At 50.5% G+C, this 11,611-nt stretch overlaps 1 protein-coding gene across 1 annotated transcript in view; it reads right to left on the reverse strand.

The window, feature by feature from the left end:
* TBX1 (T-box transcription factor 1) overlaps positions 1-2,602 on the reverse strand; it is a 36,524-nt gene extending 33,922 nt beyond the window's left edge. The window contains exon 1 of the mRNA XM_063143752.1: positions 2,079-2,602. Coding sequence (XP_062999822.1) covers positions 2,079-2,602 — 524 coding nt within the window. The remainder of the gene's footprint in view (positions 1-2,078) is intronic.
* Between the last annotated feature and the right edge of the window lie 9,009 nt (positions 2,603-11,611).

Below are 11,611 nucleotides of genomic sequence, written 5' to 3' on the forward strand. Positions count from 1 at the left end.
AAAGCAGGCAACATCACTGTGAAATCTAAGATCCCCCCCTAAATAGGGATCAATCCTAATCTAATACTTGGCCCTTCAGTGCAATCAACAAACTGGAGTAAGATGGAATACTTGGGGGGCCCAAACACTTGAGGTGAAAACAATCCCAATTAAATCAGCTGCAATGATTTAACAGGAAAATGTCCTGTTACAGGTCATCATGTCTAGGACCTAAGTGGATAAAGTCAGTCTTTTGAGTATAATTACATTTGGTAAACTAATTTGTGGGCTACCACCTTACAGGAAGGTATTTTAATTTATGATGGATACTTAAAGCATCGGAAAGAATGGTTGGGAAGGGGATGGGACAAGCAGGCTGCGATTTTTAGGCAGCTTACTCAGGAGTAATTGTCATCCAACCCAGAAGGATTCAGCTCTGAGTTAAACATGTACCAGATTGAGCTGTAAAAATGTGCTTTGGTCTTGGATGTGCTACCAGGGGTAGGATTCAAAAATAGTGTGTAAGAAAATACTGTTAACAGAATTCCTCAGACTGGTAATGAACTAATCATTAATCATCACAGTAGTCATATTATTATTATTTTAAAAAAACAAATTATGATACACACCTAGCTGGATCCTTGACTACTTTCTTTCTTCCTTCCTTCCCTAGTTCTACAATTACTGATAAACTTTTTTGCATTTAAATCAAGGGGCTTCACCAACTTAACTTCATTCAATGAAGAAATAAAAGAGAAGGTTTGTTTAAAGAGAAGGTTTGTTTACTCTTTGGTTTTGTTTGGCATTGCTGTTGTTTTGCTTTTAAAAAACAAAAACAAATCAACAATATTTTATTTATTTATTTATTTATTTTATTACATTTATATACCGCCCCACAGCCGAAGCTCTCTGGCAGGGATAAGCTGTGGATTGCACCCATAAGTAAATTTAAAGTCAACCTTTTAAATTGGTTTTAAGAGCCCTGGACTCGACAGGTCATGTCTTTTACTTAGAAGTAAATGCCAACGAAATGGGACACAACTCTGAGGGTGAACTTCTGATTGGGACATTTCATTTACAACTATATTCATTTATTGGTGACTTATCCACTAACAAAATTACACCGGGGAAGAAAATACAGAAAATATGAGGGGAGGGAGACGACAGAAGGGGGGCAGGGGGTATGATTATATATCTGGGAGGATATAAAAATAGATTCTAGGAAATCGTTCTGGGGGCAATCTTATGCACGCTTGCCTGGGGAGCGAACTCAATGGGATTGCCTTCTGAGTAAGGTTTTTTAGGCAAGAAAACCAGATGAGGAACCCCGTGCTTTCAATAAGGCTTACTCCCAAATGGGCACAGAACCGCAGTCTCGCCATGCAAGGGGCTCTTCTACTCAGAAGTAAGCCCCACCAAATTTAACAGGGCTTTGGAAGTCAGCGTGCAGAACCGGGCACCTTAATAAAAGTCCCACGGATTTTCAGAGTTCTTGAAATTTTCCTACTAAAATAAATAGGGATTTTTTTAAAAAAAAAATTAAAGCGCTCAACTGTGCTAGGATCGTGTGTAAAAATAGCCTATTTTATTACATTTCTATACAGTTCAAAAGCAGAAGCTCTCTGGGCGATTCACAGTTTTTTTTGGGTGGTGGTAAATACCTGCTTGCAAAGCCTTTGAAAACATGAAGGAGAAGGAGAAGAAAGGAAGAAAGAAAGAAAATAAATTAAGGAAGGCTTGGTTATCTCCCCACCACCACCACTAAAATTCCCTTTCCCTCCCCGGGAGAAGCACTGGAAAAGGGTCTCCTCTGGAGCAAGGCGCCCCGGAGCCAAGTCGTGGTAGCCGATCTTAGTCCTAAATAGAGTAGACCCATTGACATGAACGAGACGTCACTTGCTCCGGGCTAACTTAAGCCGCCCCTTCATTTCAATGGGTCTACTCTACGTAGGGCTACGATCGGATCCTCTCGCCACCCACCCGTTCCAAGCTCTTTCGAAAGCCGGGCTGTCGCTCGCGAGCCCCCTCGGGGGGGGGGGGCTTCCTCGCGAGGCAGCGGGGTGGGGAAGGGAGCGCGGGGCGGCCGAGGGCGCTCTGACCTGCCGGCTTTGGTGACGATCATCTCGGTGCCCAGCTGGTTGAACTCGTCCCAGAGCGCCTTCATCTCCAGCTGCACGTTGACGTTGGCCACTTTGGGGTTCTTCTTGACCGGCGCTTTCGCCGAGGCTGGAGCCGAGCCGCCGCCGCCGCCTTCGGGAGCGTCGGAACCAGCCGGGGGCGGCGGCGGCGGCGGCGGCGCAGGATTCGAACCGGCGCCACCCGGGAAGGAGTAGCCGTGCTGCTGCTGCTGCTGGCTGGCGTGGTGGTGCGGCTGAGGCGGCGGCTGTTGCTGAGGCGGCGGCGGGTGCTGCTGCTGCTGCTGCTGCGCCGAGCAGGGCTCGTAGTGGGGCGGCTCATGCTGGCCGTACGGGTCGCCCGGCGACGGGGAGAGGTGGTGGTAGCCGCCCGCCGCCGCCGCCGCCGCCGAGGCGTTGAGGCTGCTCAGGCTGTTGGCCGTGAAGGCGGCGACGTCGCAGAAGTGCGACAGCTGCGTGAGCCAAGGGCTGGAGATGGCTGAAATCATTCCAGGGGAGAGAAAAGAGCCCAGCGGGCGGTCAGCTCCGGCGCTCGCTCGCTCGCCCCACTCCTCCTCCTCCTCCTCCTCCGGCGCGGCGTGTGGGGACGGCCGTGCCCTCGCGCGCTCTCTCGCCCACCCTTCAGCGGCGCTCTCTGGGTTGCCCCGCCGCGGCCCGCCTCCACTTATAGCGCGCGCGCGCCGCTGAGAGACAGGCAAAGAATAGGGGTAGAAGGCTCTGCTCTTTCTCGCGCGCGCGCTCCCTGGAGCTTTGACTCGGTTGTGTGTGTTTTCCTTCTCCCTCGTTTTGGTTTTAGCGCTCGGCCAAGTTCGAGGCAGCGCGCGCACACCAGCGCGCGCGCGCTCTCTCCCACCCCTCTCAGGCGCGCGCTGCCAGAGGCTTGCTTTGGACCTTGATTTGGGTTGTTGTTGTTTCCCCCCCCCCTCTCTCTCTCTCTCTCTCTCTGCAGCCCCTCCGACAGGGCGCGCGAGAGAGACCGAAACACCCCGCTTCCTCCTGACTGTTTGCGCCTCAGCTCAGCCAGCCGGAGCGCGCGAACTCCAAAAGCAAGCCCAGCCAACCCAGGCCCGGGAAGGTTTTTTTTGGGGGGTGGGGTGGGGTGGGGGGTGTCTCGGCCACTGCGGCGGCGCAGAAGCCCCCCCCCCCGCGCCTCCCCGCGCGCCAGATAAGGCAAGTTCGCCTTCTCCGCTCTGCGCCTTGTCGGTGCGTCTTCCCGGAGTGGCGCGCGCGCGCTACTGAGAACCCTCCCGCGTCCTTGGGTTGGCTTTTCTGGTGCGTGTGGGCGCTTGCTGTCTGTCTCTTCCCAGAGGGAGGACTGTGCGCGCGCGCGGGCGCCCCGCCTCGCGCCCAGCCCAGCAGGGGCCGTCCCTCCTTCGCTCTCTCCTTTCCTCTCTCGCTCACTCTCGCTTCCCACTGTTGGCTTTTGGCCTGGGCCCTGGAGGAGAGCGGGACAGCCAGCCAGCGCTCGCGGCTGCCCGGGCGAGCCTCGCCTTCAGAAAATACACACACCACCACCACAACAACACTCCCCCACCCCTCAGCTCTTCCCTTTCTCTCCTGGCTGAGGCGGGGCTCTTATGTCCCACCAAACCGGTTCTCTCTCTCTCTCTCTCTCTCTCTCTCCCCCCCCCCCAATATCTCCTGGTTTTGAGATAAGGGCAGCCCCTGCAGGTAACCCGCGCTTCCGGAGGCCACGCGCGATTGACAAGGCGAGCACCTTTTGGAGGTGCTCTTCCGCGTATCGTGCGTTCCCCCCACCCCGGAGCGGGGACAGGCAGGGCCATTTTGCGCCCCTCGGTTTGCATATAAAGGGATCGTTTGCATATAACTCTCTCTCACACACACACATAAACACACACACTTTTCATTGGGTTGTAGCCAACACGACGCATCCAATGTTAGGTCTACTTAGAGCAAAGCCATTGAACTGAATGGGGACTTCAGTGAGCCTAACATTGCATAGAGCCCTTTGGAGACAACCCAGTGGGTTGCATGCAACCCATTCATTTCACGTCCCATCCATTTCAATGGGTTGCATCCAAAATGCGTCAAACTGGAGTCCCATTCGTTTCAGTGGGTTTATCCTAAGTAGAACTATCTCTGGCCTGGTTCAGACAACACACTAAACCGTGCTGCTTAACCACAAAATGGTTAACAGAATGCATTGACCTTAATACATTCCTTTAACCATTTTGTGGTTAAGCAGCATGGTTTAGCGTGTTGTCTGACTGGGCCAATGGGTTGTATCCAAGGTTAGTCTAACTGAAGTCCCATTCATTTCGGTGGGTTTATCTCTAAGTAGAACCAACATTGGATAGTAGAACCAACATTGGATAGCCCCCCCCCCCCCCGCAACCAGAGGCTGTGATGCGAAGCAGATTTACTTGGGAGTAAATGGGTTGGATTTCCTCACCTCCCCCCCACCCCCAGCATAAGCTTTGATGGAATTAGGCCTAATACCAAAATAGCTCCTCTTACACCGAGTTGGGGTGCAGGGCAGCAGTGTCATCAGAAAAGTAAATTACGCTGTGAATGTGGGGTTGAGGGAAATCAGGATTGCGAATCCGGAGTGAACAGCAATGGTCTCTCCCTCCCCATTCTCAACACACCTGAAGGGAGGAATTTCTATGGATTTTATATTATTATTATTATTATTATTATTATTATTATTATTATTGTTATTATATTTTATTCTATTATTTTATTTTAAATCGTGATCGGATTGCCAGGGTATAATGTGAATTACATTTTCTTGAGTGTCCTGCTCCACTTAAATCAAAGGCATGTCCGAAAAGAGGATGTTGGCATGATGGTTCTGGTTTCTCTATTCCGATGATTAAAAAGCATAAATAAATGTCTTCCTGTTGGGAAAATCCATTGAAATCAAACTCTGTGTGTAGCTGATGGGTATCACACCAGTGAAACTATAGTTTCTGGTACTTGGGAGATCATTTTTAATGGAGTTTGCTTCCAAGAGAAATCCTGTACGGTTTGGGGAATATTAGGAAATATGGGGAAAGTCAGCAGGACTCTTTGATTGGGGGTTAGATTCCCCAATATAGTGAAGCAATGGATATAATAATTGTTTTAAAAGATGCAGTTCAATTCAGTATGGTCTATTTTAAAAACATCATTTTTTAAAAAAATGGCAATGGTTTATTTTAAAATGTATGGAATACAGTGTGGAAACCTATGGAAGTTATCCAGTCTCGTATTGGGTAATTAGTAGGTCTCAATGAAGTGGAGGAGTCTCTTACTGGAGAGAATCAATGAAGTGAATGGGAATCCATTGATACTACATCTCCCATTCACTTCAATGGGACTCCAGCAGGAATCCCTCCCTCGAAGCATAGTTGTTTAATAGATAGTATCCCCTCTTTCCACCGTTTAGATCTTCAAAGCGGTTTACACACCTATTCTATTATTCTGCTACTTTTGTTATTTTCATGGTGTATTTTCCAATGTACAAATAACTTGCCTGTAATTTTTTTCTTATTTGGTACTCTGCATGAGGCCTTAATCTACCCCCAAAGGCAGTATTTGACAGGGAGGTGTGGATATTTCCCAATCCCTCTTCAGTTAAGACAAATATATTGATTTTACTGTGGAGCAGTATTGTTGAATATCACTTTTTTGCATATGTCCAATGACTTCCGTTCAGTCAGATTTAAAAATAAAGGTAATGCCATTACTTTAACTTGTTACAACTCCAGATTATTTACTGCATCACAATATGACGATTTTATTTTTTCTTTCTTTTCCTTTCTTAAAAGTGTGTTCTTTGCACGTTGTGTCTTCTCATGAATTAAACCACCCACCCATCCTCATCTAAGATCAGTATCCAATGTGTGTAGAGTAGACCCATTGGAACGAGTGGGATTTAATTTAGCCATGTCTAATTTAAGTCTCATTCATTTCAATGGGTCTACTCTGTGTAGGACTCACATGGCATACTAACCTAACACCCCATATCGGATGGAAATTAATAGCATTAAAATAAATGGGATTATAATCACCATAAAAATATAGCAAGGCACCTTCATTTATGTGTATTCATTACCGTTCAACTGGGAGGAAAAAAGTGAAGTCTAAGTGTAAAATCCTACACATGTCTACTCAGAAGTATGTCCCACTATGAGGCTTGACCACATAGGATTACACTTTTAAGTGGAACTGACTTTTAAGTAAAGTGTTTTCAGTGAAATAGAAGGCATTCTTTGAACTCTCCCATTGCAATGAATGCGAGAACTTTGGCTGGATCGTGTCCTGTCCGTCTGTGTCAGCACCGAAGCCAGCCAGCCAGACCGATATATTCATATATCTGCTGTTCTTTACACACAGTTACGCCACACACACACACGTGGTCTCTGTAATCGTAGCTACTCAGGGCATAGCTCAGGGCAAGCTTGCTAATTGATAGAAAAAGCCGTGTCTTACAAGGATGGCGTCCTAGATTTACTATCGATTTGAGAGTCTGCGGTTTTTTGTTTGTGTGTCTGTGTGTGTTTTCCAGTGGGCGTTGGCTCCAATTTGGTAATATTTATCTACAGGCCAATTTCACGAAACCTTGCTCGGAAGTCAGACCCACTGTAACGTGCTCCATGGGTCGCACTCCCAGGTTTCAGTGTCTATAGGATTGCAGCCTACACAGGTGAATTTAGACGGGTGCCCCTATTCCTAGAAAGGACGCTGGACCCAACCCAGATACAGCCAGATTGTTCTAACCATTGCAGCGATGTAGAATTCCTCCTCCGAACAAACCAAACGGAACTGCAACGTGATAGCTGACTTCGAAATACGTATCATTACTATTACAAATTACGTTTTAGGGTCGAGTTGGCGCTAGTCCTGTGGATTTCCATTAGGGAGATCATCACTGCTCTCGGTTAAGAGAGATGATTATTACCATTATTGTTACTAAAAAGTACGTTTTAGGATCGGGTTGGCGCTAGTCCTGTTGATTATTGTTATGGCTATTTTATTATTATTATTATTATTATTATTATTATAAATAATGTTTTATGTTCGGGTGGGGGGCTAGTCTTGTGGATTTCCTTTAGGGAGATTATTATTTAATAAATAAATATTACTATTATCGTTACTACAGATTACATTTTAGGATCGGGATGGCGCTAGTCCTGTTGATTTCGGTTAGGAGGATGGTGATGGTGATGATTGCATTTAAGGATCGGGTCGGCGCTAGTCTTGTTGATTTCCATTAGGAAGGTTATATTTGGGGGGAGGGCTGCCGAGAGGCACAACAGTGCACCCAGACGGTTTCAGGGTCGATCCCCGCCAGGTGAGGGCTGCGAAAGGCCGCTGTCCGAAGCCTGGAGTGTGACTTTTATCTTCCTAAATTCCCAAACACGCCCCCCCACACACACACACCTCCAAACGCGTTTCCTGGGGCGATTCAGCTCCGTGGGAGTTCGGATTTCCAAGGCACGGAAGCTGGGGGTTAGGTTTGGGGCAGCGAAGTTCGCGCGGCGCGTGTTTCGGCACGTCTCCTCCTCCTCCTCCTCGCAAGTAAGCCCCGGCGAGTTCAACGGGGACGAACCTGGCCGGGCTGGCGGGGGGTGGGGGGCGCTTGTCAAGGGCTCGGTCGAGGGAGGGGGTCGTGTGTGTGTGAGAGAGAGAGGGGGGGCCTCCGCCAACCGACCCCTCCTGCCCTTGATCCCAGCGACTTCGGGCTGTGCGGAGCGGAGGGGGGGCACGCACACACACACAGGGGAGGAGCCCCAAATCTCCGCCACGATCCCCCCCCCCCCACGGCCATGAACCAATTGATCCTCCCCCGTCGGCGCTCACCTTCCATGTCCCGGGTGACGGCGCTGAAATGCATCCTCCTTCGGGCGGCGGCGGCGGCGGCGGGGGGGCTGTAGGGTTTGCGGAGGCCCCCGGCGGCGGCGGCGGCTTCGGCGGGGCGGGGCTGGTCGTCCAGCGCCGCGATCTCCTCCGGCGGCAGCGGCGGCTTCCCGGCTTGCTCGGCGGCTGCAATGAGAGCGGCGATACTGAACGCGTTGGCCTTGGGGGACAAGGGGCTCGCGTCGTCCATAGGGAAGGGCGAGCCCGCGCGGAAAGGCAGCCCCACGCCGGCCCGGCCGTCGGAGAAGCCCGCAGGCTCGCCGCGCTCTGCCGGGGGACGGAGCGGACGCCGCCCGCCAGCGGGGCGGCAGAAGCTGCGGGGAGGGGAGGGGAGGGGAGGGGAGGGGAGGGGGCGAGGGAAGCAGGCGCAGGAAGTTTCCCAAGCGGCTCCCCCCTCCTCCGCCTCTCGCCCTGGCCCGTCCCTTCCCTTCCCTCCCCCCCCCCTTTACCCAGCGCCTCTCCCCCTCCCTCTCTCCCTCTCCCCCTCCCTCTCAGCTGGCGGAAAATCGCTCCGTGCGCTTTGGCCGGGCCTCGGCGCAGTCCCGCGCTCGCGCTCCCTCCCCCTTTCCCTCGGGAGGGAGGGAGGGACAGCGGCGATCCTCTGCACGCTTACGCAGGAGTAAGCTCGCCCCGCAATCCCCAGCACAGGTAAGGGTGCGTGAGGTTGCAGCCCGAGCGAGTGATTATATAATGATTTTCATCTCTCTCTCTCTCTCTCCGTTTTCTCCTCTCCCCACAAGAAGGCTTCTTCAGCAGCACTTACACGACTGCTTTATAGCTGTGTCGAAGTGCCCTGACAACTTTGACACATCTACACCAAGCAGGATAGAGCATTATGAAAGCAGAATACAGCATGGCACAGGTCAATGGGCCCCAACAGTTGTCGGTGTACTTCGACACCGCCATAAAGCAGTCGTGTAGACCCTGCCTGAATATACCGCTTTCATACCACTTTCACAGTGCAATACCCTGCTTGGTGTAGATCTGGCGTTCCTTTTCTTCCTGCTCCGGTTTCCCCCCTTGGAGTTATTTCTTTATCTTTTTCTTCCCCTTTCCATCCATTTTTCTTCTCCTTCTGCTCTTTTTTCCTCCTTTTTTCCTTCCTTCCTTCCTCTTTCCATTTCCACCCCCTGGAGTTTCTTTTCTTATTCATTCATTCATTTTCTCTCTCTCTCTCTCCCTCCCCCCCCCCTTCCCAATCAGCAAAGAATTCTACAGCAGCGGACTTTAGCAGCTAAGGCAATATTACAAACTGGAGTTCGGGGTGGGTCAAAGCGATGGGGGGGGGGAAGGGAGCGAGAGTGCCTATCCCTCCCCACTTAGCCTCCAACTCTCCTGGCCTGGCCAAGGGAAACTCGGAGGGCGTCTGAGGAGGGTTTAAATCCTATTGATTGCCACCCACCCCCATTGCCTATATAAGAAGAAACAGCCCAGAGGCGGCGATAAGGGGCACCAGCCTAGGAGGAGGAGGATGCTTTACCCTTAGAACAGGGGTGGGGAACCTTGGCCTTCCAGATGAGGTGGGACGCCAACTCCCATCATCCTTAGCCGCCACAGCCAATGACAAGGGTAGCTGAAGTCCAGCAACACTCGGAGGGCACAGGTCTTACGCCCCTGCCCTAGAGAGAATAACCCCTTCTGTAGGGAAAAAAGGGGGGGATTTCAACAGGGTGTCCCTTCGAATGTAACCAAGGCCCTTTCTACACCTAGGGGTTATCCCAGGAAAATGGAGGGATCGTCCCTGCCTGATCCCGGGATCCCCTGTGTGGCATTTGGATGCACAGGAACGATCCCGGACAATCGGGGGGGGGGGGCAGGTGTAGAAACGGCCCAAGTTTCTCAATGGTGTATCTCCCCACCCCGCCTTGCCTCGCCTCCAGTCATATGGATGTTTACCCAGAAGCAAACGCCACCGTATTCAATGGGTCTCTCTCCCACCCAAGCCAGCGTACGACTGTAGCCTACTTAACTCCCACAAACAGAAGGAAAGGTTATATAACTCAGTAATTGTCGTTTTATGGTAATTACGGTTATGTTCGTTGATTTCCCACCTTCTCCAATGCTAGAGGCGTAATCATCCACCCATCTGATTTGGCACCAAGAAGGTAGGGATGTGTGTGTGTGTGTCTTGGGTAGGAGGGGGGAGGGAGATACGATTACACTTACACACACTTCAAAACACCACCTGTTAACTCAAAACGCCGGTGGTAGAGGGACGATCTTAAATACTTCGGCCCAAAAGGTTTACGCCGTGCTGGCAACTGCAGTCCGAGATAATTGGGTTTGACCGATTTACACTCCTGAGATTTCATTGAGACCTTGCATCGTAAAACAAAAATTGCTGTAGGATTGAAGCGGCATCCGGTCTTAACTGAAGACGGATGGGCTATTAATCCCCTGATAGTCACCACTGATTCTATTTAGATCAAGCAGCACTCGGAGGACACGCCTAGGGCCTATTGATTTATTAATCTATTAATAATAGTCGTGGATTAGAAGAAATATTATTAGTGGTAGTATCCAGTGGTAATCCTACATGGAGTCGAACTAATTGTGACTAGCTTAAATCTCGTTCATTCCAATGGGTCTACTCTGAGTAGGGCTAAAATTGGCTACTACCCCACGTATTTAGGATCGGGAATAAACTCGATTGAAAACTGTAGCAGAAGGAATCAGGAATGTTCCCTGCGATGCCAAAGATGGAAAAGAAAGGAAGGAAGGAAGACTTGAACGTGAGAGTCCTTTGGATCCTAAGACAGCTGCCTTTTTTTTTAACAGATCGATTAGGAAATGCTTTTGTTTTGTCTTGTAGATGAGGTAGAACACGTGTCCTCCCGGCATTCCCACGTTTTAAGTGTTTCTCCAGTCGCTGCAGCTGAAAAGATGCGGGACTGACTCCCAATTTCAGCTGCCGAAGCTGATTCCAGTCCGTCTGTCCCCCCACTCATTCATCCCCGTGCCTCCCAAATCTTTCCGGGGGCAATTCGCTTCGTTGGCAACTCGCTTCTACACCTAAGGATTATCCCAGGCCAATGGAGGGGTCGTCCCTGGCTGCTCCCGGGATCCCTTGTGTGTCATTTGCCTGCACAGGGATGATCCCGGGAGGATCCCTGGAAAAAAGGCAGAGAACTCCCCTTGCCCGGATCTGTCTTGGGGCTCATCTACACCAAGCAGGATATTCCACTATGAAAGCGGTATATAAAAGGCAGGAGCCACACCAAGCAGCATACAGCAGTATGAAGGCGGTATATAGCATGTCTCAATGGACCCCAACTTGTCAGTGCACTTCAATACTGCTATAAAGCCGTCGCGTGGCTCCTGCCTTTTATATTCCGCTTTCATAGTGGAATATCCTGCTTGGTGTAGATGAGCAACCCTTCGAACCCGTTTTCTGAGAAACTAGGCCGTTTCCTGCAACTGGTTGTGCTGCCTAGTTATTAAGAGTGCAATCCTATGCATTTTTAGGCAAGGGCGTCCTACAACTCCCAGTATGCCCTGGCTGGGGAATGCTGGTAGTAGGAGTCCCTCCCACACACACTCACCCGTCTAAACGTGCATACGGTTGCGCCTTCAATCCGCATCTTTGGCGGTCACCTGCAAAGTCAGCCTTCACCTTCCTCGGCTGTTGCAAT

Source organism: Elgaria multicarinata, chromosome 18 (assembly GCF_023053635.1).
Source record: "Elgaria multicarinata webbii isolate HBS135686 ecotype San Diego chromosome 18, rElgMul1.1.pri, whole genome shotgun sequence".
In the NCBI taxonomy this organism is placed as follows: domain Eukaryota; kingdom Metazoa; phylum Chordata; class Lepidosauria; order Squamata; family Anguidae; genus Elgaria; species Elgaria multicarinata.